Source organism: Mixophyes fleayi, chromosome 8 (assembly GCF_038048845.1).
Source record: "Mixophyes fleayi isolate aMixFle1 chromosome 8, aMixFle1.hap1, whole genome shotgun sequence".
Lineage (NCBI taxonomy): Eukaryota > Metazoa > Chordata > Amphibia > Anura > Limnodynastidae > Mixophyes > Mixophyes fleayi.
The window spans coordinates 126,119,200-126,147,177 of record NC_134409.1 but is presented as its reverse complement, the minus strand read 5'-3'; the positions used below and the strand labels follow the sequence as shown (position 1 = coordinate 126,147,177).

Sequence of the window (27,978 nt, the reverse complement as noted above, 5' to 3'; positions counted from 1 at the left end):
TTTAATATACAGGTTTCCACTACAGCCTGGTGATATGCATGTCTGCAAATACAGAATTTCCCTCAGCTTCAGTATCATGCACTCTTTCACCTATAACCTCTTGACCACCAAAGAGGACTCTGATTTTCTTGTTACATAAGCATGATTCCCTCCTACAGTTCTGCAGAAATACAGCTCATCACCTTTATATCTTATCTACTAATCCTCAACACTTCTGTTACACATTTAGCACATAACTCAGTCCAGATCACCCCAATCCTATCTTTTCTTTCACTACTCATGAGCCTGATATAGAGTGAAACCACCAGATATTTTTTCTCCCTGAAGTCAATTTTCCCTTTGCCTTCTATATTCCACAGAAACAGCACTTGCAAAATTCATTAGAGACTTCATTACCAACTAAGGGTCACTTCTTATTCTGGGTTGTCTTCTCTAGATAAAATCTCTAAATCCTCTTTCGGCCCTTACCTACAAAGCCCTCTAGTTCTTGTTTAAATTGCTGATGGGATTTCAAAAGTACTTCGGCACAGCTTGTGTTAAAAAAGTCTCTTTCTTATAATCACTTCCCAAAGCTTCTCCTGTGCTGCAGCTCATATATAGCTCCTTACCTCTTCCCATCAGACTCTCCCCAACTTTGCATCCTTTGAACTCTTCCCTCTCCCAGAATTCTTCTCAACCTCACACATCCCAATTTTATACAAAAACCATCAACGTGCTTTGCTGCTGTACTCTACTGCAATGCAAACTAACACTAGCAGAATACTACACTTTGTAGGTTAGTGCTCTGTGTGTCACGGTTAGCTTACAGGAAATTGATCCCTAAGCTCTGCTGAACATGGCTAGGCCCACCCACGGGCTCGGAGTCTAACACACAGGCGGTTTTCACCAGGAACCCCTGCAAGGAGGTATGGTCTTAGCTGCACCAAGTCTGCAGGTCGCGGTCCCGTGAGTGAGTGTACAGCAGAACAATGGATGTGGGGGGAGCCAGGTGAAGTGGATGGAGACGATGGAGTCCACAGATGAGTGGTATAAATACAGGCACAACAATGATATAGGCTGTTGGTCAGCAGCCTATGAGTCACTAGGAGAATAGGTGCTCTGTGGTATAACAACGAGAGGACAGAGGCAGTCACTATGATGTACACTGGAGATGGTATTAGAGGTACTGGAGCAGCAATAGTTCAACACGGCGAGAGACTGAGAGCAGACTGGAGTAACGGAGGTAACCGGTGGTAACAGCTGATGAGTCACAGGTGTAATAGCGGCTCTGAGTGGTAGTGATGAGAGAACTGAAGCTGTCACGATGATGTACACTGGAGATGGTAATAGAGATACTGGAGCAGCGATAGTTCAACACGGCGAGAGACTGAGAGCAGACTGGAGTAACGGAGGTAACCCGTGGTAACAGCTGATGAGTCACAGGTGTAATAGCGGCTCTGAGTGGTAGTGATGAGAGAACTGAAGCTGTCACGATGATGTACACTGGAGATGGTAATAGAGATACTGGAGCAGCGATAGTTCAACACGGCGAGAGACTGAGAGCAGACTGGAGTAACGGAGGTAACCCGTGGTAACAGCTGATGAGTCACAGGTGTAATAGCGGCTCTGAGTGGTAGTGATGAGAGAACTGAAGCTGTCACGATGATGTACACTGGAGATGGTAATAGAGATACTGGAGCAGCGATAGTTCAACACGGCCAGAGACTGAGAGCAGACTGAAGTAACGGAGGTAACCCGTGGTAACAGCTGATGAGTCACAGATGTAGTAGCGGCTCTGAGTGGTAGTGATGAGAGAACTGGAGCTGTCACGATGATGTACACTGGAGATGGTAATAGAGGTACTGGAGCAGCGATAGTTCAACACGGCCAGAGACTGAGAGCAGACTGAAGTAACCCGTGGTAACAGCTGATGAGTCACAGGTGTAATAGCGGCTCTGAGTGGTAGTGATGAGAGAACTGAAGCTGTCACGATGATGTACACTGGAGATGGTAATAGAGATACTGGAGCAGCGATAGTTCAACACGGCGAGAGACTGAGAGCAGACTGGAGTAACGGAGGTAACCCGTGGTAACAGCTGATGAGTCACAGGTGTAATAGCGGCTCTGAGTGGTAGTGATGAGAGAACTGAAGCTGTCACGATGATGTACACTGGAGATGGTAATAGAGATACTGGAGCAGCGATAGTTCAACACGGCCAGAGACTGAGAGCAGACTGAAGTAACCCGTGGTAACAGCTGATGAGTCACAGGTGTAATAGCGGCTCTGAGTGGTAGTGATGAGAGAACTGAAGCTGTCACGATGATGTACACTGGAGATGGTAATAGAGATACTGGAGCAGCGATAGTTCAACACGGCCAGAGACTGAGAGCAGACTGAAGTAACGGAGGTAACCCGTGGTAACAGCTGATGAGTCACAGATGTAGTAGCGGCTCTGAGTGGTAGTGATGAGAGAACTGGAGCTGTCACGATGATGTACACTGGAGATGGTAATAGAGGTACTGGAGCAGCGATAGTTCAACACGGCCAGAGACTGAGAGCAGACTGAAGTAACCCGTGGTAACAGCTGATGAGTCACAGATGTAGTAGCGGCTCTGAGCGGTAGTGATGAGAGAACTGAAGCTGTCACGATGATGTACACTGGAGATGGTAATAGAGGTACTGGAGCAGCGATGGTTTAGCACAGACCACAAACTGAGAGCAGACTGGAACACAGGCAAACCACAAGGAGAACAGGAACCAGAACCACAGGCGGCAGGAAGTGAGCTTGAAGAACAGGCATCAGACAGGTGAATTCAGGAGGTTTAAATTGTGCTCCAGAAGTGCTTAGCCAATGAAAAAGTGGGAGGAGGCCCTGAAGTGCAATAGGCTGTACCTGCACAGATCTGAATGTAGCTGAATGAATGAACTGGAGAATGTCTGATGCTGGGACATGGCAGTTTCCAGATGAATGGACTGCAGGTAACGAGACAGGTACTATCTGTGGGACCTGAGCGTTACACTATGTTTTTGTCACCATCAGTAATCACCCCAATTGTACAGAATTATGGAATGTAATGGGATCCTGTTCCCAAACAATAAAATACTGAGGTGTTTTGTGACTGTATAGAAACCAGGGCCGTCTTAACAGCATTATAGGCCCCTGAGTAAAGCAGTGTACTGGGGCCCTAACCACACAACCACTCACAGGAATAAAAATGTAAATTGTCGATAAAATTAAGCTTATATTTATTGGTACCTCCAACAAAATCAGTGTTTAAACATTAAAAAACATGCTATATCAGAGATTAATCCACACACACGTTGGGACAATATAACATGAGCCTGGAAGTTGAAAAACAATAAATTCAACATAAAAATTGTATTTAGTTGGTAAATCATACAGACGGAGATGGCATAGTACGAAATTACAATAAATTATTTATTATTAATCAAGTGTTCAACACAAACATTTGCAAAAAAATTTTTGCAGAGATTTGTTTCATAATTGGTTTGAAGTCAGTGGTTTTCAGGATGTCATTTTCCATACACATGAGTGAAAGCCAGTTCAAACGCTTCTGCCCCATTGTGCTGCAAAGCTGCTCTTGTACCAGTTTCAGTCTTGAAAATGAACGTTCTCCTGCATAGTTGGTCACCGTTATGCACATGAACACTCTAAGTACAATTTCCAGAATAATATACTAAAAGGTTGGCAAACCTGTGGGGTCCCTATGCACGTGGGGCCCCAGGGCAACTGCCCAGTGTGCCCATGCGTTAAGACAGCCCTGATTGAAACTCTACAAGTACTTTTATAAAAATCATGAAAACTCAGGGTGCCCTCTTAAATGCTTTTTGTTTTTATTTTATAGTGAGGAGTATATTATTTGTTTATAAAACACAAGTTTCAGTTTTCCAATAAAGTAACATGCTTGTCTGTGGTGAGCCACATATATTAGGACGTTTTACCTTCCCCAAAAGTTCTGGATTCCATCAAGGAATGCATTGAATATGAGTCAAGTGATATCACTACTCTACAAATATAAGGTTATATTTTACAGTAGTGACATCACTACTCTACAAATATAAGGAATTACATCATTCGTTGTAAAATATAATAGGATTAATGAAACCCTTTAGGTAAAATTGATGCACAGTAGAGCTGCGGGTCCCAAAATGTACGCCGCGGCTCCCAGGGGTGGCACGGCACTCCACAGGGGTGCTGTGGCCAGGAAGAGAAAAACTTACCAATCCGGCGGCACCCGGGACCCAGCATCATTCTCCCTCCTCGCTTCTCACTGAATGTCAGCCGTGACATCATCACGCCCTGACAAGCGGCATGAGAGAGGATTCTGGGTCCCAGGCACCGCCAAATTGGTAAGAAAACAGAAGAAAAGACAGAAGAAGTAGAAGAAAGAATTTCAAGTATGGCAAGTAAAGAAACGGAGGGGAATGGTAATAGGAAACAGCAATGGAGGGGCAAAAGAATGAAGGAGGGGGCAGAGTGAGGATGCAGAGGGGGCAGAGTGAGGATGCAGAGGGGACAGAGTGTGTGGATGGAGGGGGCACAGAGTGTGTGGATGAAGGGGTACAGATTGTGTGGATGAAGGGGGCACAGAGTATGTGGATGAAGGAGGGCACAGAGTGTGTGGATGAAGGGGGGCACAGAGTGTGTGGATGAAGGGGGGCACAGAGTGTGTGGATGAAGGGGGCACAGAGTGTGTGGATGAAGGAGGGCACAGAGTATGTGGATGAAGGGGGCACAGAGTGTGTGGATAAGGGCAGCAGGACCATCTTTTCCATTGGGCATGATGGGCAGGTGCCCGGGGGCCCCACGGGCAAGGGGGCCCCATAGGCATGGCTCTTAATTAGAATAAATAATCCTGCAAAAGAAAAAACCTGCAAAAAAAACTTCAAGGGTCATTGAGCAAGTACATCTATCTATCTCTATATATCTATATCTGTATCTCTATATATCTATATCTGTATCTCTACACATCGCACTGCTTTGCCCGGGGGCCCATAATGTTGTTAAGATGGCCCTGGAAGGGGGCACAGAGTGTGTGGGTGAAGGAGGGCACAGAGTGTGTGGATGAAGGGGGCACAGAGTGTGTGGATGAAGGAGGGCACAGAGTGTGTGGATGAAGGGGGCACAGAATGTGTGGATGAAGGGGGCATAGAGTGTGTGGATGAAGGGGGCACAGTGTGTGTGGGTGAAGGGGGCACAGATTGTGTGGATGAAGGGGGCACAGAGTGTGAGGATGAAGGGGGCACAGAGTGAGGGTGAAGGAGGGCATAGAGTGTGTGGATGAAGGGGGCACAGTGTGTGTGGGTGAAGGGGGCACAGATTGTGTGGATGAAGGGGGCACAGAGTGTGAGGATGAAGGGGGCACAGAGTGAGGGTGAAGGAGGGCATAGAGTGTGTGGATGAAGGAGGGCATAGAGTGTGTGGATGAAGGAAGGCACAGAGTGTGTGGATGAAGGAAGGCATAGAGTGTGTGGATGAAGGAGGGCATAGAGTGTGTGGATGAAGGAGGGCATAGAGTGTGTGGATGAAGGAGGGCATAGAGTGTGTGGATGAAGGAGGGCATAGAGTGTGTGGATGAAGGAAGGCACAGAGTGTGTGGATGAAGGAGGGCACAGAGTGTGTGGATGAAGGGGCACAGAGTGTGTGGATGAAAGGGCACAGAGTGTGTGAATTAAGGGGGCACAGAGTGTGTGAATTAAGGGGGCACAGAGTGTGTGAATTAAGGGGGCACAGAGTGTGTGGATGAAGGGGGCACAGAGTGTGTGGATGAAGGAGGGCACAGAGTGTGTGGATGAAGGAGGGCACAGAGTGTGTGGATGAAGGGGGCACAGAATGTGTGGATGAAGGGGGCATAGAGTGTGTGGATGAAGGGGGCACAGTGTGTGTGGGTGAAGGGGGCACAGATTGTGTGGATGAAGGGGGCACAGAGTGTGAGGATGAAGGGGGCACAGAGTGTGGATGAAGGAGGGCATAGAGTGTGTGGATGAAGGGGCACAGAGTGTGTGAATTAAGGGGGCACAGAGTGTGTGAATTAAGGGGGCACAGAGTGTGTGGATGAAGGGGGCACAGAGTGTGTGGATGAAGGAGGGCACAGAGTGTGTGGATGAAGGAGGGCACAGAGTGTGTGGATGAAGGGGGCACAGAATGTGTGGATGAAGGGGGCATAGAGTGTGTGGATGAAGGGGGCATAGAGTGTGTGGATGAAGGGGGCACAGTGTGTGTGGGTGAAGGGGGCACAGATTGTGTGGATGAAGGGGGGCACAGAGTGTGAGGATGAAGGGGGCACAGTGTGTGGATGAAGGAGGGCACAGAGTGTGTGGGTGAAGGGGGCACAGAGAGTGTGGATGAAGGGGCACAGAGTGTGTGGATGAAAGGGCACAGAGTGTGTGAATTAAGGGGGCACAGAGTGTGTGGATGAAGGGGGCACAGAGTGTGTGGATGAAGAGGGCACAGAGAGTGTGGATGCAGAGGAGCACAGAGTGTTTGGAGATGAAGGAGGGCACAGAGTGTGTGGAGATGATGAAGGGGCACAGAGTGTGTGGAGATGATGAAGGGGCACAGAGTGTGTGGAGATGATGAAGGGGCACAGAGTGTGTGGAGATGATGAAGGGGCACAGAGTGTGTGGAGATGATGAAGGGGCACAGAGTGTGTGGAGATGATGAAGGGGCACAGAGTGTGTGGAGATGATGAAGGGGCACAGAGTGAGTTAGCTGTAAATTATCCTTTGACAGAAATATAATTGAAAAAAATATATAAAAATATTCTTTTCCCTTGGATTTATGTCTATTATATTTGCTTACAACTAAATAGGTATTTCTGTCCTGACCTAAATACTTATTACGTTTTTTTGACTACTTATAAAATGGGACTGCTCGGTAATTATTTTGGAGGGGTTCGTTGAAAAAATGATGGAGACTCTAAAGGTGCCGCGAACTGCAAAAGTTTGGAAAGCGCTGCACTAGAGTGTTCTATGGCCATATAAAAGCACAAGGAATTAAGAATATAGTTTTTCATTCTAGAGTAGGAGGTGAATTAAATCCTTATAATACCCAAGTGTCCATTTATGAATGAGAAACTCACGTAATATAAATGATGACCTCACTACTCACCAAAGAATATATAATACAGGATATCTCTCATATATTCCAGCCACTTGTGTAGTATATGTATACATTTTACAGAATGTTATACATATATTTATATCACTTGTGTGTAGTTAGTTTAGGAGATAAAGGAATGTTATTATAAATAGGATACTGCAGACAACTACAAGCATATGAGTTTCTGCAAAATATTATTGTTTTTCAAGACTATTGTATTGAATATTTTATTGTTGAAGCCTTTATACTGTACCAATAAAATACATTATATTACTGTGGTTTTTCGCACGAGGGAATAAACCGTTCGCCTATTTGAATAATAATGACACATTTTAGCATAACATATCCACCAGATATCATTACAATGACAGTGTTAATCTTATCTAGCTGTACCACATGGGGTCTCTATTACTAGTTATGCTTTAATTATCCTAATGGTACACAGGAACGGCAAGGCTGATCCTGTAATCTGCAATACTAGACCACAAGGCTTGTTCCCCAGCAGATACCCGCACTTATCTTTATAGAACAGCCGTTTAATGCTGTCAGTTCCGCCACTGACATGAAAATGCCACCATTGGGAGCCCTGTACAGAGGCAGAGCGCAAACCTCAGCCTCCTAATTCATTCCCATTGGTATAGAATCCACACATCTAATGACAATAAACTTTAAATGTCCTGGTGGGCTTTTTTTTTTGTGTGTGTAGAAATGTATTGTTTTATTGGCGGTGGGTAATAAAAGATTGTAAACCAGTAAAGTCGTTTTGGCTGTCAGAAAATGATATCTCTCAGGAGTCTTGTTATTTTATGTGGACGCTGTAACAAGATTACATTGATTCGATTTGACAAAAATAAATGAATAGAAAGGATGAAAAATGCAGTCATTTGTCCATATGTTAATTATCATCATTTGTAAAATAATTGTATACGGAAAGGAACAATCGGGATAGGTTTAAGGGGGCTCCGATTCCTTCCAGCTCCCTACTTTATCTAGAGCCTGAATCATTGATATAGAGACACTAAGGGGTACATTCATAAAACAGCACAGGCAGCACGGTGGCTCAGTGGTTAGCACTTCTGCCTCACAGCGCTGGGGTCATGAGTTCAATTCCCGACCATGGCCTTATCTGTGTGAAGTTTGCATGTTCTACCTCTGTTTGCGTGGGCTTCCTCCGGGTGCTCCGGTTTCCTCCCACACTCCAAAAAAACATACTGGTAGGTTAATTGGCTCCTATTAAAATTGACTCTAGTCTCCCTTTCTCTCTCTGTCTGGGTGTGTATATTAGGGAATTGAGACTGTAAGCTCCAATGGGGCAGGGACGGATGTGAATGAGTTCTCTATATAGCGCTGCGGAATCAGTGGCGCTATATAAATAAATGATGATGATGAACATTCTAAGGGGGGAATTCAATTGGCCGTAGTACTGTAAAAAGTAACACGGCCTTACTGATATTACGGTAATAGTGCGCATAATAAGCTTTAATACGGTAATTTCAACGCTGGCTTTTTGCTCACGGCTCCCTGAGCCGTGAACAGAGAGACGGAATAAATTTACTGTATTAATGGTAATACACTTAAAGCAGCGGTATTCTGGAAAACATGAGGTATTAGTTCATATTTTGATCAAAATATTTAAGCCTGCATCCCAGCGTCAAGGGCACCTCATTATATGCAGGTCCTATACTGACCTATATGCTTTAAATCCCATTAAAATGCTGTAAAAATCAGATGCACTCACCTCCCAGGTATAGGGGTTTACATCTAGCAAGGGCTGGCTTGTGAGCCACACCCAAATGTACCTTAAATAGGCTTGATACTGTATGTTGCTCCATTCACTCATGTAGCCTGGCTCAGGTTAACTCAGCTAAAAACAACACTATCAGTTAATTAAATAGTTCAAAGGCAGAAACACTGTGCCCGGCACCCAGTTAGTGTTTATGTCCGGGACGTATATTGGCGTTTATAACTGTGGACACTCCATATATCCAAACGCTGGCACTCCAAATCCATAAACACAAGATATAATCTCCAAAGACTCCTCTATGGAGGGAGCGGGGACGTCCGGCTTCGTACAGAAGAAATAAAATCAGAAGGACTGTTATTTATTTTTAAATAACCGCTGGGATAGGCAAAGTGTGACATCAAGTAGTAACAGGACTGTAGCGTATTGTAGAATCACCCAATCTTTATTCAGCCCGTTTTTAAACACAGCCACAAAGCCATAAAATCCACTTGCAAACATGGGAACAAAACCTCGGCTTATTGCCCAGTGTACATTTCAGTCTTGATAAAGCGCAATTCAAATATAGAATGACATTGACTGTTCCCAGTGCACGTCTCTCTCTCCCTCTCTGGAGGTCACTAAAACTGGTGTTTTGTTCCTCAGTCTACAACTGGGTTTTATGAACAGTTAATTACTGATAATACTAAGTAGTTACTGTTTACAGCATTGTGACATGTGACAAGCTTTTCAGAATGAAAGAGGAACAATACAATCATAAAGTCACAGCTCCAAACAATAGAACAGTCCAAAAACTTGAGTTTTGTCCAAAATGTTATACGCACATAACTGATTTCAGTTATACGTTAGTAAAAGCTATGTTTAAATATAAATTTATATTATACAGTGTTTCTGGTAATGTCTCTTTAAGGTATAATTATTGCTCAAATCCTGTTTTGCTCATAAGAGACTTTACACTAACAGGGAGAAAGGTGCAAACTGGTACCGATTACCACCATCCGATGGAGCATAGTCCCTGGTGAGTTGCAGGAGTGGGGTTAAGCTAAGTGCAGCACTGATGCGAGTGATATGAATCATTCGTCTTCTTTTTCCTACAACTCACACTGATTCACACTGACACCGTGTTTCTTGGTTTTAATAAATTGAAAAGGAATCTGATGCTTGAAGAAGAACGGATTAAGTAGTAGTGTAAAGTGAAATACCAGTAGTTCAGATTATTCCATTTTTTAAAGGGACAGTGTAGTAAAACATTATACTGTAGCTCCGATTAACGATTAAAAGGAGTAATCCCATGTCCGAGAGAGGCTTTGTTTAGGTTGTAAGTATTCTTCCATTTGAGGACAGTGGAATGAATTTTATTACATTGTCACCACCGGAGGCAGTATTCCTGTGCAATCTTTGTAGGGCAGCACGGTGGCTCAGTGGTTAGCACTTCTGCCTTACAGCACTGGGGTCATGAGTTCAATTCCTGACCATGGCCTTATCTGTGAGGAGTTTGTATGTTCTCCCTGTGTTTGTGTGGGTTTCCTCCGGGTGCTCCGGTTTCCTCCCACACTCCAAAAACATACTAGTTGATTAATTGACTGCTAACAAATTGACCCTAGTCTGTGTGTTTGTACGTGTGTTAGGGAATTTAGACTGTAAGCCCCAATGGGACAGGGACCGATGTGAGTGAGTTCTCTGTACAGCGCTGCGGAATTAGTGGCGCTATATGAATAAATGATGATGTATGCTATTTAATTATATCTCAGCCAATCCAGTTGGGTACATTCTGAACAGCTACCCCCATACATATTTTAGTCCCATTTTTGTCATTTGTATTCCTCAATTAAAAATAATAAGATCTGTTGCCTACATTGTTAAAATAGAGCATTTTAACTGTTTCATGAGACCGTAAACAGTTGTTTTCTTTGCAGAGTGTAGCAACATTGTTGCAGCAAAGTGTAAGAAAAAACACTAGTCCTGGCTGACTGCCAAGTACTGTTGTAGTGGACAGGGGAAGGGAGGGGGTGTAAGAGCTCACAATGCTATATTTTCAAACTAAATAGATACACCAGCTAAAATCTTCAGCTCACAAGTAGATATGTTACAAACAGATTTGATATAGTCCGTCCTTTCCACCAAAAGGCATCAGAAATATTAATAATAATAATAATAATAATAATAATAATAATAATAATAATAATAATAATAAATAATAAAATTGCAAATCATCCTACTGTCTTTCCTCTTTTTTGGAAAGATAGTTTTATTATCTTTAAGTCAACAGGTAAAATAGTATTCAATAAATAATATATACAGTGCTATGTATTCAGAGAACAATATTAAATAGCAATGAAGACAATTTTAATTAAGAGGAGATTCATATTATTGGTGAACATCTAATATGTTATGCTTTCACCATTGTAACTTGTTTTTACAGGGAGACAAACAGGGAGAGTGGGAGAGAGGAGTAGGAGGGTAGGGGGATTGGGGTTTAATACTGAAAGTTAAATAATCTATCGATTGTAAAACGACCTGTGAGGTATGTAGAGAAGTGTAAGAAACAGGACCATTGCAACACTGTATGTTGAAATTATAAGACAGCTTCTTATTAAGTGATGAGTACTTAATGTGTGACTGCAGCATCATCGTTACTATAACCATGGGCACTTCTCCTCCTCCTTTTGGTTAAAAATAGTAATATGAGTGGGCATGAGAGTGCCCATGTATATTCCTATCCCCATAATATACATGGGCACAGCTGCCTGCACTACTGTTAGGTGCACACAGCTCTCTCTTTTCAAAATTATCCGTGTGAAGGCAGTGTCCAGCCACCTCATTTATACAATGCCCCAGGCTTGGAGGGGGTTTCCAGGCACTAGGAAGCCCCCCTCGGTTTGCCTATGGTGTCCATAATTGAGTTGAATCTCTAATACTCCAACTGTTAACTTTAAAAATATAGATATGGCATCACATTGTCAAATAGCAGCAACAGCAACAATTTGTTAGAAAACAGTGAGGCAAACTAATTTATTTTCTTATTCAAAAATAGAAAATGTATAAACCACACATCCTTTTTAGCTGGAATAAAAATACCTCCAGGTGTGGAAACAGTGCAGGATGGAGCAATGCTGACAAATGACTGTTGATTCTTTGCTGGAATGTTCATGTTTAGTTGGGAAAGATAATCTGCTGTAAGACCTAATGATGTTGCCCATCTGGTGATACCTAGGAATACAGTCATATTATGCCTTAGGGGAGGGAAATAAATTGTTACTAAGAGTTATGATATTCTAATATACTGATAACTATAATTTTCTGTGCAGAATAATGCTAGATACTGCCTTACTGGGCTTCTCCTGTTAATGGTTTTATCAACAACTGAAAGTCCCGATCAGCATTCATCATCATCATCAGCTGTTTATATAGCGCCACTAATTCGGCAGCGCTGTACAGAGAACTCACTCACATCAGTCCCTGTCCCATTGGAGCTTACAGTCTAGATTCCCTAATATAGACACATACACAGATTAGTGTCAATTTTGATAGCAGCCAATTAACCTACCAGTATGTTTTTGGAGTGTGGGAGGAAACCGGAGCACCCGGAGGAAACCCACGCAAACACGGGGAGAACATACAAACTCCTCACAGGTAAGGCCATGGTCGGGAATCGAACTCATGACCCCAGTGTTGTGAGGCAGAAGTGCTAACCACCGAGCCACCGTGCTGCCCAGCATGCTGATTAATGTGTACACACTATACACGCTTTACACAATTTACCTTAAGATCTGTGCTCTTCAGCTGACTCTGTAAAGTCTATGGAGATCTGCCTACAGTGCTGGCTGTGAGTGTGTACACACTGCAGAATGTGCCCAACATTGTTTAATCATTCATAGTGATATTGATCGTTGCAGCGTACACACTAATACCGGACCTGTCGATTATCGTGTGATTGGACCGATGATTGGGTGAAAAACCTGTAGTGTGTACCCAGCCTTACATACACATTTTTGTACAAAGTAACACAGTCAAACCCTATTTACAAATTGGATGTAATTTACAATTAAACAAATTTGCATAATTTCATTTTAAAAATAAACTCATTAATTTTTTTTTAAAGAAAATCCATAAAAATAGTGATGTTGCCTCTTTTCTTTGCGTGAGCACCTCTCAGACAATGACTTCCACGTCCGGCAGGAGAGTTGAACATTTCTTTTGCAGAAGGTTTCCCCTGTGTCTCGGTTGTGTAAAATGTGAGAACACTGCCAGCCAGCAGGTCAGGGGGAGCTACAGAGGGGACTGGTCAAGGACTATTGTCACCTGCGTTTGTGAGACTTTGTGTAATAGAAATACGTGACCTCCCTCCATTAGGGTTTTACAGGGGGGGGGGGGGGTAATGTTATTTTACTTACTCAAACATAATGGTGTTATTAGCCTCTTTCATCCATAGTCAGAATATAAGACACCTATGAGCCTGGGCCCCATGCAAGGAATTATTTGTGGCCCCCACTAACATCTAAAGCGCCATTGTCTGCCAATTCACAGAATGTCATATCACTTTTATGAACTTCAACTTGCTGTGTATATTTAACGTGCTGTGTACAATATTTTAATAAAATACCATAGAACCCAATACAAACATAACAAAAGAAAACAGGTATATAGTTATTTATTTTATTAATATAAAATAAAGAGACAGACATCCAGATGTCCTCTTATTCATATTTCAGACCAGTGTTAAAATTGTGACTAAGGACTGATTAAGACCCGATGGAGTCCCAGATTAGAAACTGCTTAGAGCACCCCTAATTTCCGATCACCCCTGCCGAAAATGCCTCTCAGGGCTTTCCCTATCCAAAATATGGCAAATGCTTGGGGCCCCTTCCATAGCCAGCAGGTTGGTGGCTCCTCCCTCTACACAGGCAGGCTAGGGCCCTGGTACTATGACTCCTCCCCCTCTCTGTACCCCTGATCATAAGCCTCACTCATGTGAGGGAATGAGAGTCCTAATTAGAGGAGCTCAACACACATAATACATACTTGCCCACTCTCCCAGAATGTCTGGGAGACTCCCTAATTCCGGGTAGGTCTCCTGGACTCCTGGGAGAGCAGGCAATTCTCCCGCAACATACCCGTCGGGAACCTAAATGATGCTATTTTTGGCGAATCACATCATTTTGGCCCTGTCTCCATAACAAAATGATACATTTGTCGCTGGGTGGGGCCAACATTACGCTATTCACAGCACCCTGGGATCTCCTGGACGGCACGAGTAGAAAGTCGGCAACTATGACATAATGACAACAGAGGTGCTGGGCGGTGATCACATGATCATTTCAATATGAAGTTGGTCTGTATGCTGCATACAGGCTGTACTAATAGTTTCCCACTCCTGTCTTTAACACCGAAGCACCACCGGCTTCCTCAGCAACGCGCTCAACTGCTAGTGACAGGAATGTGTCACCAGTCTGTGGACTTAGACGTGGGTGGTCCTCAAACGCTGGTAGGTCCTGGGCAACTGACACTGTTGTCCACTCATGAAAGCAGCCGTGTCCAGAGACAAACGCAGGATTTGTAGAGGGGGGTTTCCACACCATGCAGCCAGTGGGCGTGACCAGCATGCACCGGGGCGTGGCTATAACATTAGACAGTGCTTGGCTGCTCTCCAACTCTTCCTATCCCCATAATATACATGGGCACAGCTGCCTGCACTACTGTTAGGTGCACACAGCTCTCTCTTTTCAAAATGATCCGTGTGAAGGCAGTGTCCAGCCACCTCATTTATACAATGCCCCAGGCTTGGAGGGGGTTTCCAGGCACTAGGAAGCTCCCCCTCGGTTTGCCTATAGTGTCCATAATTGAGTTGAATCTCTAATACTCCAACTGTTAACTTTAAAAATATAGATATGGCATCACATTGTCAAATAGCAGCAACAGCAACAATTTGTTAGAAAACAGTGAGGCAAACATGTCTATAAACTAATTTATTTTCTTATTCAAAAATAGAAAATGAATAAACCACACATCCTTTTTAGCTGGAATAAAAATACCTCCAGGTGTGGAAACAGTGCAGGATGGAGCAATGCTGACAAATGACTGTTGATTCTTTGCTGGAATGTTCATGTTTAGTTGGGAAAGATAATCTGCTGTAAGACCTAATGATGTTGCCCATCTGGTGTTACCTAGGAATACAGTCATATTATGGCCCATCATTTCACAACACACAAACACACTGGAAGTTGCTACATTTTCACATGTCATCTTGTACCTAGATCAATACCAGGTAACTAATAGTGTATCACAAGTCATCTTGTAAAATTTACAAAAGGTGCATATGAAAAATGTACTTATGTTTTTTTTTTACATTGTTAAACTTTAAATACCCTGTGGTCAGCTTTTGCCTGATTTACTTCTGCCCAAAAATATCCCATTGTGGTTTTAATCTGTTTTTATTATGATTTTACAAAACAGAGTAAATAAAAAAAATAAGAAAACAGAGAACAACACTTTGGTTTAATTTTAAGGGAGAATACAAGAAAAATATATATCTTTTTTTATAATAAGCCCTCCTCACCAAATTAGGGGTCCCGTGCTAAGCACCCCCGTGGTTCACAAGTCACGCCCACAGACATTGCATCTGGTCCTGCCAAGACTAACAACCTGTGGTTTCCCTGTGGCAAAGCCCATCACTGCTCTGTGGGGGTCCCTGGAGAATCCCCATTAAGCTCAGCTCCCCAGGTTAGAGGGCCCGAGTCCTTAGCAGCATAGCGGGTACAGATCTGGACCGAACACTACAAATAGTATCCAGAGACCAGGCTATCAGTGTGTCCAAGTATAATGTCTGTCTGATGGTATAATTATATGGCTGCCACAGAAATGCCATCCACCAAGGACTGCGTCATTATTGGCAGTAGTGATCGCAGTGGACATTTAGACGTGGCGGTATGAATAACTTAATGCGCTTATAAGTGAAAGGAATTTAATTGTATTACAATGAAGGCAGTAGGAGAAGTGGCGGTATGACGTACCACCGTATACACCTCCCACTTCTACCACTGATTGGTGGCCAATAATACTACTGATTTGTAATAACGAAACACACTTTCCCGTCCAGCTGCTACAATGGTTATTCCTCATCCTTATATAGCAGATGTTTCCCAAGCCTCTTAGATTGTAAGCTCATTTGGGCAGAGTCACGTTTACCACTTGTTTCATGTCATTGTATGTCATGTGTTGATGTCATTAATCCTTCGTGTACAGCGCTCTGTAGTACTACAGTGCTTTATAATTAAAAGATACTAATAATAATAATAATAATAATAATAATAATGGCTGAAAATCACAGAAAGAAGCCAGAAAAAGAAAACATGGTATTCAATTAAAGTCACATGAGGGTGTATATACAAATAAAAGTCATATGAAGGTGGCCCTCTCCATTGAATGACCTAGGAAGGACTTATTTAAACTTGATACTTATAATTATATAATTATCCACTGTAACCAGCCATTAAAGGCTTGGAAGAAATTACTGCAAGTTTCTTCAACAGGCTTTTCAGGAAGTCTGACACACATAAAAGGCTTTATTTCCAGTGTATTTAGTGGTGATATACTGCATCTCTATTTGTTTGTCTGTCTGGCGGAGCATCATGGGAGATGTAGTTCTGGAAGTATTTGTATCTGTAAAAACCCGAAACAAATAAATCTTTATCGTTCTATAGAACAATGGGATTATTATTACAATGTACAGACAACAGCAGTGAGTCTCGATTTTTAGTGGAAAGTTTGAAGAAGCGGGATGAAGAACTGACTTATTTTTGTCTTTCAGGTTTTACATTGAAAGTATAACTTTTCTGAAGGAAATCACAACGGTGGAATTGTTCTTCCTCAACGCAAAGGCCTGTGTGTTCAAGGTAACGTATTAGTAGCTGACTATATTAGTCACAGCATGCACTTGTATGGTTGCCGTCTGTCCTTGAGGTCCACGGACAGTCCCATCTTTTAATTAATTTGTCCCTGTTTAATATTCATTAAATGCACAGTACCACATCCCTCGTCTCTAGTGTATGTAACTATTGGTAACAGTTGTTATTCCATCTGTATAAAACACTGCACCAGATCTCTTGTTCTGTATTTTGAATGCAAATTTAGCATTATATACTTACTCTGTATGTAAAGTCAAGTGCACAGTACCACTTCTCTCACTCAGTATATTCTAGATGTAACTCTCAGAATATATTCTTATTCTATATATATAGCCAACTGCATAGTACAACTTTTCTCTTACTCTGCATATTCTAATATAACTCTTAGTATATATTCTTATTATATATATATATATATATATATATATATATATATATATATATATGGACAATTGCACAGTTTCACTTATCTCAATCATGCTATCCTTGGTGTAATTCTCAGCATGACAGAGTGGTGTGAATACTTGTCTATATAGAGTTAGCAGAGCTTCGGCATTAACTAATTAATTTAATTGGCCTTGAGGGGTTAATATGCTAGAACCAATCAAAGCGGTTTTCCCCTTGCATCCAATTAGGCGCAAGCCACTCTTATTGGCTGATCATGTATTGACCCCTTTCATTGATTAGCATCGCTGACTCACAGAGAAATCCATCCCAAGGTAGCTAATATCTATCTATCTATATATATATATATATATATATATATATATATATATATATATATATATATATATATATATATATCCATGTGAATTAAGGCTGTGGTCTGGGTGGATTACATACAGACTACTATCAGCACATCGATGATGGTAACAGATTGTCATTGTGATAAAAGTCACTAGCTTAACGTTGTTTCCAATCTGTATTCATAAGGCCAAAGTCATTTAACAGAATGCAGAGAAATGACTCTGGACAGACCCCATACATAACAACTGTATACACTTTGTATACCACCTGCACAACAGCTAGGGTACCAGAAACAGTGGCAGCATTGTAAGAAGTTGTGAAAGCTGGATTCAGAGGAATAAGATTGTGTCTGTACACGTTGTGGGGATGTTTATCCTCAGATTAATCCTGCACTGTTCACCAGATTCCTGGATTTGTTTGATGATGACAGGTATGTGGCAGTAAGTCATCGTTTCTCCTATAGCTCCTCATTGCTTTACGTCAGCTGCTGAAAACAAAGAGCTATGGATATTTAGTAAGACATGAGATCCAAAGTAAGAAGACAACTTCTTCATTCTGTAATTAAAAAATGGACTTCAACATGCTGGATTTCATAGATCATTATAGTGAGGTTCCATAATGTGCTATGAATTTTAGCACATTACAGTGTATTATAGAGGTAAGATAGTCACTTGCAAACACCGACTACAGATCCATCAAATGATCAGATATCAGCCCGCCAGGCACTTTATAGTCTTTGGAGGTAGTGTTTTTAGGTAAGACAGGATGGCACCATTAAACTACTGCCACAAAGAACGGAAATCCTGGGTCACAGGTCCAGGCTTGCATCGTGCCCGACATCCCCCCCTCCACCCTGTCTCTGCTGCCCCTGTACTGGGTGCCCTCTATAACCTGTTACTTCCCGGTACCCCTGACCCACTTTAGGAGGAAGTCGAAGCAGGGATGCACCAATCAGTCCAGGACTCGACAGCTTAGTTATAAGTGTAAAGGAGACCCATTTTTTTGGGCAGGGGAGCACTTGAATGATTAGGAGATGAAGAGTAATAATAAAACAGTACCTCGGTGCAAGCGACCACTATGGGCGGTTAGTAAAGGGCTTTCTAATTTAAACGGACAATCCATTTAAATTGCCACCGGGTACATCTTGTGATTAGCCGATCAACTGAACAATCTCAGCAGCTGAACTTGATGGACTTGTCTCTCTTTTCAAGCGTATAACTATGTGACTCTGATTTTCCGTAAACACAGCTCTGTGGTTTTGGGATCCTGCCAGGCTGGGTGAGCAGAAGACATAACTACGGGTAAATTGGTCTTTAAATGATGCTGTCAGTCTCGCATAGCAGGATGTAAAAGATGCAGAAAGTGAGCAGGGTAAAGGTCACTCCCAGCTGACTGGTGAGTCTGCACCTATCTATCAGCTGGTGCTTCAGCTGTTTCAGGTGTTCTTAGCCCCGCCCTCTTATCTTATAACCATTGCATTGCTGGAGAATATTGGAACACGTTAACCCCTCGTACGCTGCATTACATTTCCCTAAATTAGTAACTTATCAAAACTGCCTGACCTTCACAATGTACAGATGAAGCAGGTCTAAAGAGCAAGTAAAGACACTAATTGTAATTAATATATATGAGAGGCTGGGTATTACAGTACAGAATCCATTAGAAAATGATTGTAAGGAACAGCATGCTCTCTGCTAGAATATATTAAGGATATTTGAAGATACCTCAAAGTTCCATGGACTTATTAAAAAGCCTATGGAGAATGGACAGTTCTAGTCCAGAACATCACTAGTCCTAGTCCAGAACATCACTAGCCCTAGTCCACAGCATCACTAGCCCTAGTCCACAGCATCACTAGCCCTAGTCCACAGCATCACTAGTCCTAGTCCAGAACATCACTGGCCCTAGTCCAGAACATCACTAGCTCTAGTCCAGAGCATCACTAGCCCTTGTCCAGAACATCACTAGCCCTAGACCAGAGCATCACTAGCCCTAGTCCACAGCATCACTAGCCCTAGTCCACAGCATCACTAGCCCTAGTCCACAGCATCACTAGTCCTAGTCCAGAACATCACTGGCCCTAGTCCAGAACATCACTAGCCCTAGTCCAGAGCATCACTAGCCCTTGTCCAGAACATCACTAGCCCTAGACCAGAGCATCACTAGTCCTAGTCCAGAACATCACTAGCCCTAGTCCAGAAAATTACTAGTCCTAGATCAGAGCACCATAGCCCTAGTCCAGAACATCACTAGTCCTAGTCCAGAACATCACTAGCCCTAGTCCAGAACATTACTAGTCCTAGATCAGAGCACCATAGCCCTAGTCCAGAACATCACTAGTCCTAGTCCAGAACATTACTAGTCCTAGATCAGAGCACCATAGCCCTAGTCCAGAACATTACTAGTCCTAGATCAGAGCACCATAGCCCTAGTCCAGAACATCACTAGTCCTAGACCAGAGTCTCATCACTACACTAGTTCTAGTCCAAAACATCACTAGCCCTAGACCAGAACATCACTAGCCCTAGTCCAGAATATCACTAGCCCTAGTCCAGAACATCACTAGTCCTAGTCCAGAACATCACTAGCCCTAATTCAGAGCATCACTAGCCCTAATACAGAACATCACTAGCCCTAGTCCAGAACATCACTAGTCCTAGTCCAGAAGATCACTAGCCCTAGTCCAGAACATTACTAGTCCTAGTCCAGAACATCACTAGCCCTAGTCCAGAACATTACTAGTCCTAGATCAGAGCACCATAGCCCTAGTCCAGAACATCACTAGTCCTAGTCCAGAACATCACTAGTCCTAGACCAGAGTCTCATCACTAGTTCTAGTCCAAAACATCACTAGCCCTAGACCAGAGCATCACTAGCCCTAGTCCAGAACATCACTAGTCCTAGTCCAGAACATTACTAGTCCTAGATTAGAGCACCATAGCCCTAGTCCAGAATATTACTAGTCCTAGCCAAGAGCATCACTAGCCCTAGTCCAGAACATCACTAGTCCTAGTCCAGAACATTACTAGTCCTAGATCAGAGCACCATAGCCCTAGTCCAGGACATTACTAGTCCTAGCTAAGAGCATCACTAGTTCTAGTCCAGAACATAACTAGTCATGAGAAACAACGATGGTTTCATCGAAAACCTCCAAGATTTATTCATAGTTATCAACGTTCCCTAATTTCAAATTATACCATTAACAAGTTCAGTGAACATTTCCTGATAACTTTGCCTGGTGCCCACAGACAGAGGAACCTTCACTGTGTGCTACAAGGACTGCTGGAAGGTGCGCGGGAGTCTAGTGTCAGCATATCATGTCCTGAGCGCTGGGGGAGGTGATTAGTGTAAAGTTATGGGGGAGCAGGCGAGGTGAGAGTCTAGTTCCTACCGCCCCTAGGGTGGCATGAATTGAGATGATGTTCTCACCTCTTGGGAGGAACAGTCCTGGCTACAGCAACACTTTAATATCACAGTGCAAATAATATGCTATATTCCCCTAGTAACCAATCATCAAATGGATTTCAGCTAAGTGCAAATGAGACAAATAAAAGCTGCTGCCTGATTGGTTGCTATGAATGACCGTACATTTCTACCAAATGCCTAATGTTAGTGGATGGGTTCTCGTCCAGTTTTGCAGGATGGAAACAAGCTTTCATTTGCTGGCACCCAGCTGCTCAGAGAGGTTACGCGATCTCTCGGCAGAGAAATGTAAACAGCTCCATCTCCTCCCTGGTACATGGCCAACATCTCCTTCAAACTTCATAACATTTACACTTTTTTAACCTATCCAATAATTTAATAGGATTTGTGCCACTTTTCTGTGTGCACCTTGAAATCGGATGTGTTATTTTATTTACAGCTTAACATAGTGGGAAAATTGGTAGCGCAATACACAAGTAAGGATCATTTACTGTCATTCCAGAGATAGCAAAGCAATGCAGTCTGCAGCTAATGTAACCAGGTAGATGGGATTAGCTCCACCTAGTCTACTCAAAGCTAACCACTGGATAATACGAGTTATAGCACCATGTCGGACATTGCAACATGTTATTAAAGTGGTTATTTGCAGTAAGATAATATCCCTGGTTAGTGACCCCACCCCTATTTAGCTCTCACACCAGCACCGTTATATATTTGGTAATATAGGTTGGAAAAAAAACACTGTTCCATTAAGATCAACCTTTCATAGATTAAACCATTGTTGATCCAGAGCAAGGCAAGGAATCTGATTGGTTGCTATGGGCAACACCTCCACTTTTCCGTTTTTGAAGGTTTGATAAATCTACCCCCATGTCCTCTGTATGATAACTGGTTCAAAAAGTTCATTAGACAAATCTTTGTAGTCACCTCAGATGCATATTAATTAGGTGCCTGTGATGCAGAGTAAAACTCGCTTTTCTAAACTACTATAATTTAACCCTTTCATTCCCTTCAATAATTAGGTTGTCCACTTCAGAGCCCTCTCGAGTTCTCATATGTCCTTCTCAATGTGAGGTGCCAAAAACTGTAGCCACTTTCAAGATGTGGCATAATGACTTATACAATCGTAGTCAGTAGTGGAAGTGGGGGGTGTATACGGTGGTACGCCATACCGCCACATCTCCTACTGCCTTCATTGTAACACTGTCAAACTCTATTCACTTACATTCCCGTTATAGTTTTCATACTGTCACCTTTAAATCCCCACTTCGACCAATGATCGTAAAATTATAGAGTTACCTGACTGAATTTGCTAGACTGCAATGTTGTTACACAACATATCCATAATTTCAGAAATACAGATAGAGAAAAGGGGCCTGATTCATTAAGGAACTTAAGTCTTTTGGACAAAACCATGTTAAAATGCAAAGGGTGAAAATTAGTTTTAAATTTTGCATATAAGTTAAATACTGACTGTTTTTTCATGTAGCACACAAATATCAACTTTAAATTTTAGTTTACATATAAGCTACCAAGTATTTGTGTGCTACATGAAAAACAGCCAGTATTTTACTTATGTGTAATATAGAAAACTAATTTTCACCCCTTGCATTTTAACATGGTTTGGACCAGCAGCCTTAAGTTCCTTAATGAATCAGGCCCCAGATTATCTAAGTACATTGTCATTAGTCTGCAGAAATTGTAAATAGGTGAAGAGATTAATGGAAAAAGCAGAAGCAGGGCGAGGACATCATAAAATACTAACTAGTAGGCTAGATCTTTATTACCCAACTCTACTCAACAGTTAAATTGTCCACACAGAATTATGACCCCGCTGATTGCTGATACAGGTTAGGGAGTGCCTTAATTTGTAGGTTTACAGCACCCATGTTCCCGTATCACTAATACAAATCTTTCCTCTAACTAGCAATAAAAGTATATCTTTGTTCTTCTAGAACCATTAAAGAGAAAGTAATGTTGAAACATAGTCACAATATCTAGACTACATTATTGATCTGTAGGTAGATAATATTTAGATTCCTTATACAGTAAATGCTATGAAGAATATTTGCTGTTCATTAAACAAGTATATGATCTTGTGCTCCAGTTAAAACAGTAATAGGCAGCCTGATACATTTCAAAGGGCTGAACATTATCTTTAATTTCAAGAATTAAAATAAACAGTCTTTAAATGACCTTGGCACCCCCACATCACTCACCCTGTCACTTGCTTCTAAATGCTATCTCATGCAAATCAGACATCCCACTCTGCGACATGCCCTCAGATCCCACATATGCTCTAAACCTGTCCTTAATGCCATTCAGACCTCCCCACATGCCACCAAACCTTCCCACATGCCACCAGAGCTCCCCACATGCCACCAGACCTTCCCACGTGCCACCAGACCTCCCCACGTGCCACCAGACCTTCCCACGTGCCACCAAACCTTCCCACATGCCACCAGAGCTCCCCACATGCCACCATACATCCCCATATGCCACCAAACCTTCCCACGTGCCACCAGACCTCCCCACGTGCCACCAGACCTTCCCACGTGCCATCAGACCTTCCCACATGCCACCAGACCTCCCCACATGCCACCATACATCCCCATATGCCACCAAACCTTCCCACGTGCCACCAGACCTCCCCACATGCCACCAGAGCTCCCCACATGCCACCATACATCCCCATATGCCACCAAACCTTCCCACGTGCCACCAGACCTCCCCACGTGCCACCAGACCTTCCCACGTGCCATCAGACCTTCCCACATGCCACCATACATCCCCACGTGCCACCAGACCTCCCCACGTGCCACCAGACCTCCCCACATGCCACCAGACCTCCCCACATGCCACCATACATCCCCACATGCCACCAAACCTTCCCACGTGCCACCAGTTCTCCACATGCCACCAGCCATCCCCACATGCCATCATATATCCCCATATGCCACCAATCTTTCCCACATGCCCCCAAACCTTCCCAAGTGCCACCAGACCTTTCCATGTGCCACTTAAACGTCCCTACACGTTCCCAGCTGGGGGCTGCAGTTTCTAAAGGGCCTGTCCAGGCCTGGTATTAGAGTAGGTTAGTCCAGGTTGTTTGAAACCTACTGAGGTCATAAATGAAAGGGTATTACCAGCTTTATGATTTAGGTTTATTTGAGAGAGATAAAACATACTTTTAATACATTCTTGAGATTTTAGAGGACCTGCTCCGTTAACTGTATCATATCTGAGCTACAACGCTGCAGTCTTTCTGTTATACAGATTTCAAGTTTCTCCTATGTCCCAATAATTCCTACATACTGTACTGTCGCTGGATCTTCCTCTACATCATCCTTCATGCTGCAACACTGCCTATGTGGACAGACCGGCTGAACACACAACCTGCTTTCTGCTACTCTTGCAGGTCACTAAGCAGACTTAACACACCCTATAATAATTCCCTATTGTTACATGGGTGTGGTAAACTTCACATGAACTCCTCTTAGGAAGAACAGAGTTTAACTCTTAATGGGCTATTGTTCTTATTTCTTTGTTACTGTCCAGGTGAAGATGGGAAGGAAGCTGAATACAATGAAGGCAAAAGGCTTACATGGGTGGGAACTACTCCTTGAGAAGTCATGGTCTATTCACTAGGCTGGACCTTTGGGATAAGTGTACTTAACAGAGTTACAGATAGGGGGCACTCTAAGGGGTATATGAGGATATATCCATTGTCACAATAGACTAAGCAGCAAGGCACAAAATATTTAGTCTAGCGTACCCTGCTTCAATAACCTTCTACTTCTCTATTATACATTAACCCAGTGCCAGAGGTACATGGGACACGCAAGACTTGTAAACATTCCTCTCGTACAGACATGTAAAATTACAGAGAAAGTTTTAGGTGAGAGTAATACAAGTATACAATCACCTATAAACTGTGAGCTGAGGCACTGAAAATTCAGCCTATCAGTGACATAACTAAAGCACTGACAATTCAGCCTACCAGTGACATTGCTGCGACACTGACAATTCAGCCTACCAGTGACATTGCTGCGACACTGACAATTCAGCCTACCAGTATACCGGGAACTAACAATGGACTAACCATGCAGCCTATCCATTCACTAAACTAAACCATAATAAATATTAAATTGTTTACCCTATTTGTGGCGGAAAGGAAACTGAATCGGGACCTCCAATGTGGAAGTCTACAAAACTACTTTATGGCATGACTTTGGTAGGACAGTGCTCAGTAATGACACTTAAGGCCATGTGGGTGATATCTATTCATTGTAGATAAAATCCCATGTTAATGGCTGCTGCGCTGCAGTGATGCGGCATTTGCTGTCCTGGAAGTTGGCTCCCTCATAATTCGGGCTTTTCAGTTGACAGACAAAATTGTCTTTATATGTTAACGAGCAGGTACAGCTACAATGATATGAAATATCTGGTACCGGTGGACATAGGAGCTGCTGTAACAGACAAAGGGAGATTGTAGAGAAGAGATAGAAGCTCATTTTACAGTCTGACATGATATAAGGTGTAAGGAATGATAGACAGATAAGCACATCTATATACATTTAATGCAAACTGCAATCTATGCCAAGACTGTCCAACGGATATCCCATAACATGGGCAAACGCAGGATTTGTAGAGGATTTGTCCATGCCACACCACCAGTGGGCGTGACTAGCATGCATGGGGGTGTGTCTATAATTTTAGACAGTGCTTGGCTGCTCTCCAACTCTTCCTATCCCCATAATATACATGGGCAATGCTGTGTGTACTACTGTTAGGTTCACACAGCTCTCCCTTTTCAAGCAGAGTAATGTGAAGCGGGGACAGGGTCCAGCCACCTCAATTATACAGTGTCCCAGGCTTGGAGGGGGGTTTCCAGGCACTAGGAGGAACCCCCCCTCGGTTTGCCTATGCATAAGCCGGATGTGTCCTTGCAGGGCTTTTTCTATGGACCCTGTAAATACTCATAGAGCATTGATCTCTGAAGTGTTGTCTTCTTTTAAATGGAGCACAAATCAGGGCATTTATATTTTTAGGGGTTAAGCGTGCAATGTCTGTCAGCTGGATCTAGATGTCTAGTCATCTTCTGGGAGGTGGGCAGTCCTCTATTCACCATCATCATTTATTTATATAGCGCCACCATTTTCGCAGCATTGTACATACAATATTTTTCATTCCCATCAGTCCCTGCCCCATTGGAGCTTAGTCTTAATTCCCCTAGCACACACACAGACAGACACAGACTAGGGTTAATTTTGTCAGCAGCCAATTAACCCATCAGTATATCTATTGATGCATGACACAAACAGATGTCATCAGATGACACAGCAGTGATAGTACTGCATGTCTGGCTCACGACAATGTGCAGGATTGGTAAGTGCTAGGTAGATTTTGCTAAAGTATCTAGCAAATGATCAGACATAGCCTTAAGGTCTACACAAGTGGAATTATCCTTTAACTCAACCACACACAGCATGATTATGTTGGGCCATTGGGAACTGTTCGGATCTCTCCTTAAGGAAGCCCATTCCTGAAATCTAATGATGATCGATTTTAATTGGTTATGCCAGAAAATCCTGTTGGTTGAAGACTAATCTGTAGGTGTATTCAGTCGTCGGCCGATGACACTAATCAAGATCCATGTACATTTGTTCAGTCCCATGTCAGGGTGAACAAACAGCTCACTCCATATAAAACCCCACCTCAGGTTGAACACTATGGGGTATATTTACTAAACTGCGGGTTTGAAAAAGTGGAGATGTTGCCTATAGCAACCAATCAGATTCTAGCTGTAATTTTGTAGAATGCACTAAATAAATGAAAGCTAGAATTTGATTGGTTGCTATAGGCAACATCTCCACTTTTCCAAACCCCGCAATTTAGTAAATCTAGCCCCAAGACCTTCTTGGGTAAGGGCAGCTTTAGAAATCTCGTCTGCAAATACTAATAGAGGCTATTTAACAATAACCAATTTAATGTTTGCCTTCTGGTGCAGTAACCATATATACTCCCGACAGAACCCTGTGGTTGGATTTCTTGCTTTTCAAATTCTCCTTAAATCAGTCTCACAAATCCTGCTCATCAGAAATAAGCTTTAATTGGGGACCTGGCGGGTTTGATAAAATTATACCAAAGTTTTGTTTGGCTGTCAGCGTAGTGCCTGGCGCTTCAGTACAGCCATTAGATACTTTGTGAACCTTGGTTGAAGTCCAAGGAAAATAATTTTGAGCAATTACCATTATCATTTATTTTAAAAGTGCCAATCCATCCACTGCTACAGTACAGATGGAGACTAATGATTACAAAGAGCTTGACATATAGTTTGATACGGTTACACTTAATTTTGACCTGTCATCATCATGATCATCACCATTTATTTATATAGCGCCACTGATTCCGCAGCGCTGTAGAGAGAAATCATTCACATCAGTCCCTGCCCCATTGGGGGGGGGGGGGGGGGGGGAGAGAGACAGACTAGGGTCAATTATGATAGCAGCCAATTAACCTACCAGTATGTTTTCTGGAGTGTGGGAGGAAACCGGAGCACCCGGAGGAAACCCACGCAAACACGGGGAGAACATGCAAACTCCACACAGACAAAGCCACAGCACAGGCATGAATAAGAATTTGACCAATTTACTATTTGTTTACATAAAAAACGGTTTTGATGTCCCCTGAACAAAGTTAGAACTGAAGGGTCCAGCTTCCTTTTTAAACTGCTAGATATCTGCTGATTCTGTCTCCAGCAGAGAGAGCAAAACTTAAATTGGCATCTAACACATTGCGTACAGTCCCATTGTAATGAATGGCCCGTGATGCATTAAATCGAAAGTTTGCTACATCGGTATCTTCGATTAGACGATAACGCTTTGGCATTATAAGAAAACGTCAGTGGTAAAGGGAGATGGTAAAGACAATATCTTCCAAGCAACCGCTTCTGAAACAAAATATCATTGATGGCATCATTTATATGCAATTCCAGCTAAAAGGTGCAAAGTACAAACCATTGTTGTAATGAATGAGTTCTCTGTACAGCGCTGCGGAA

At 42.8% G+C, this 27,978-nt stretch overlaps 1 protein-coding gene across 4 annotated transcripts in view; it reads left to right on the top strand.

Annotated features, from left to right (window-relative positions):
- The window catches only part of FRMD4B (FERM domain containing 4B), a 211,150-nt gene that overhangs the window by 105,999 nt on the left and 77,173 nt on the right, over positions 1–27,978 (top strand). For all 4 annotated transcript variants that reach the window (XM_075183422.1, XM_075183420.1, XM_075183421.1 and 1 more), the window contains exon 5: positions 16,652–16,736. In XM_075183422.1, the coding sequence (XP_075039523.1) occupies positions 16,652–16,736 (85 nt within the window). The remainder of the gene's footprint in view (positions 1–16,651; positions 16,737–27,978) is intronic.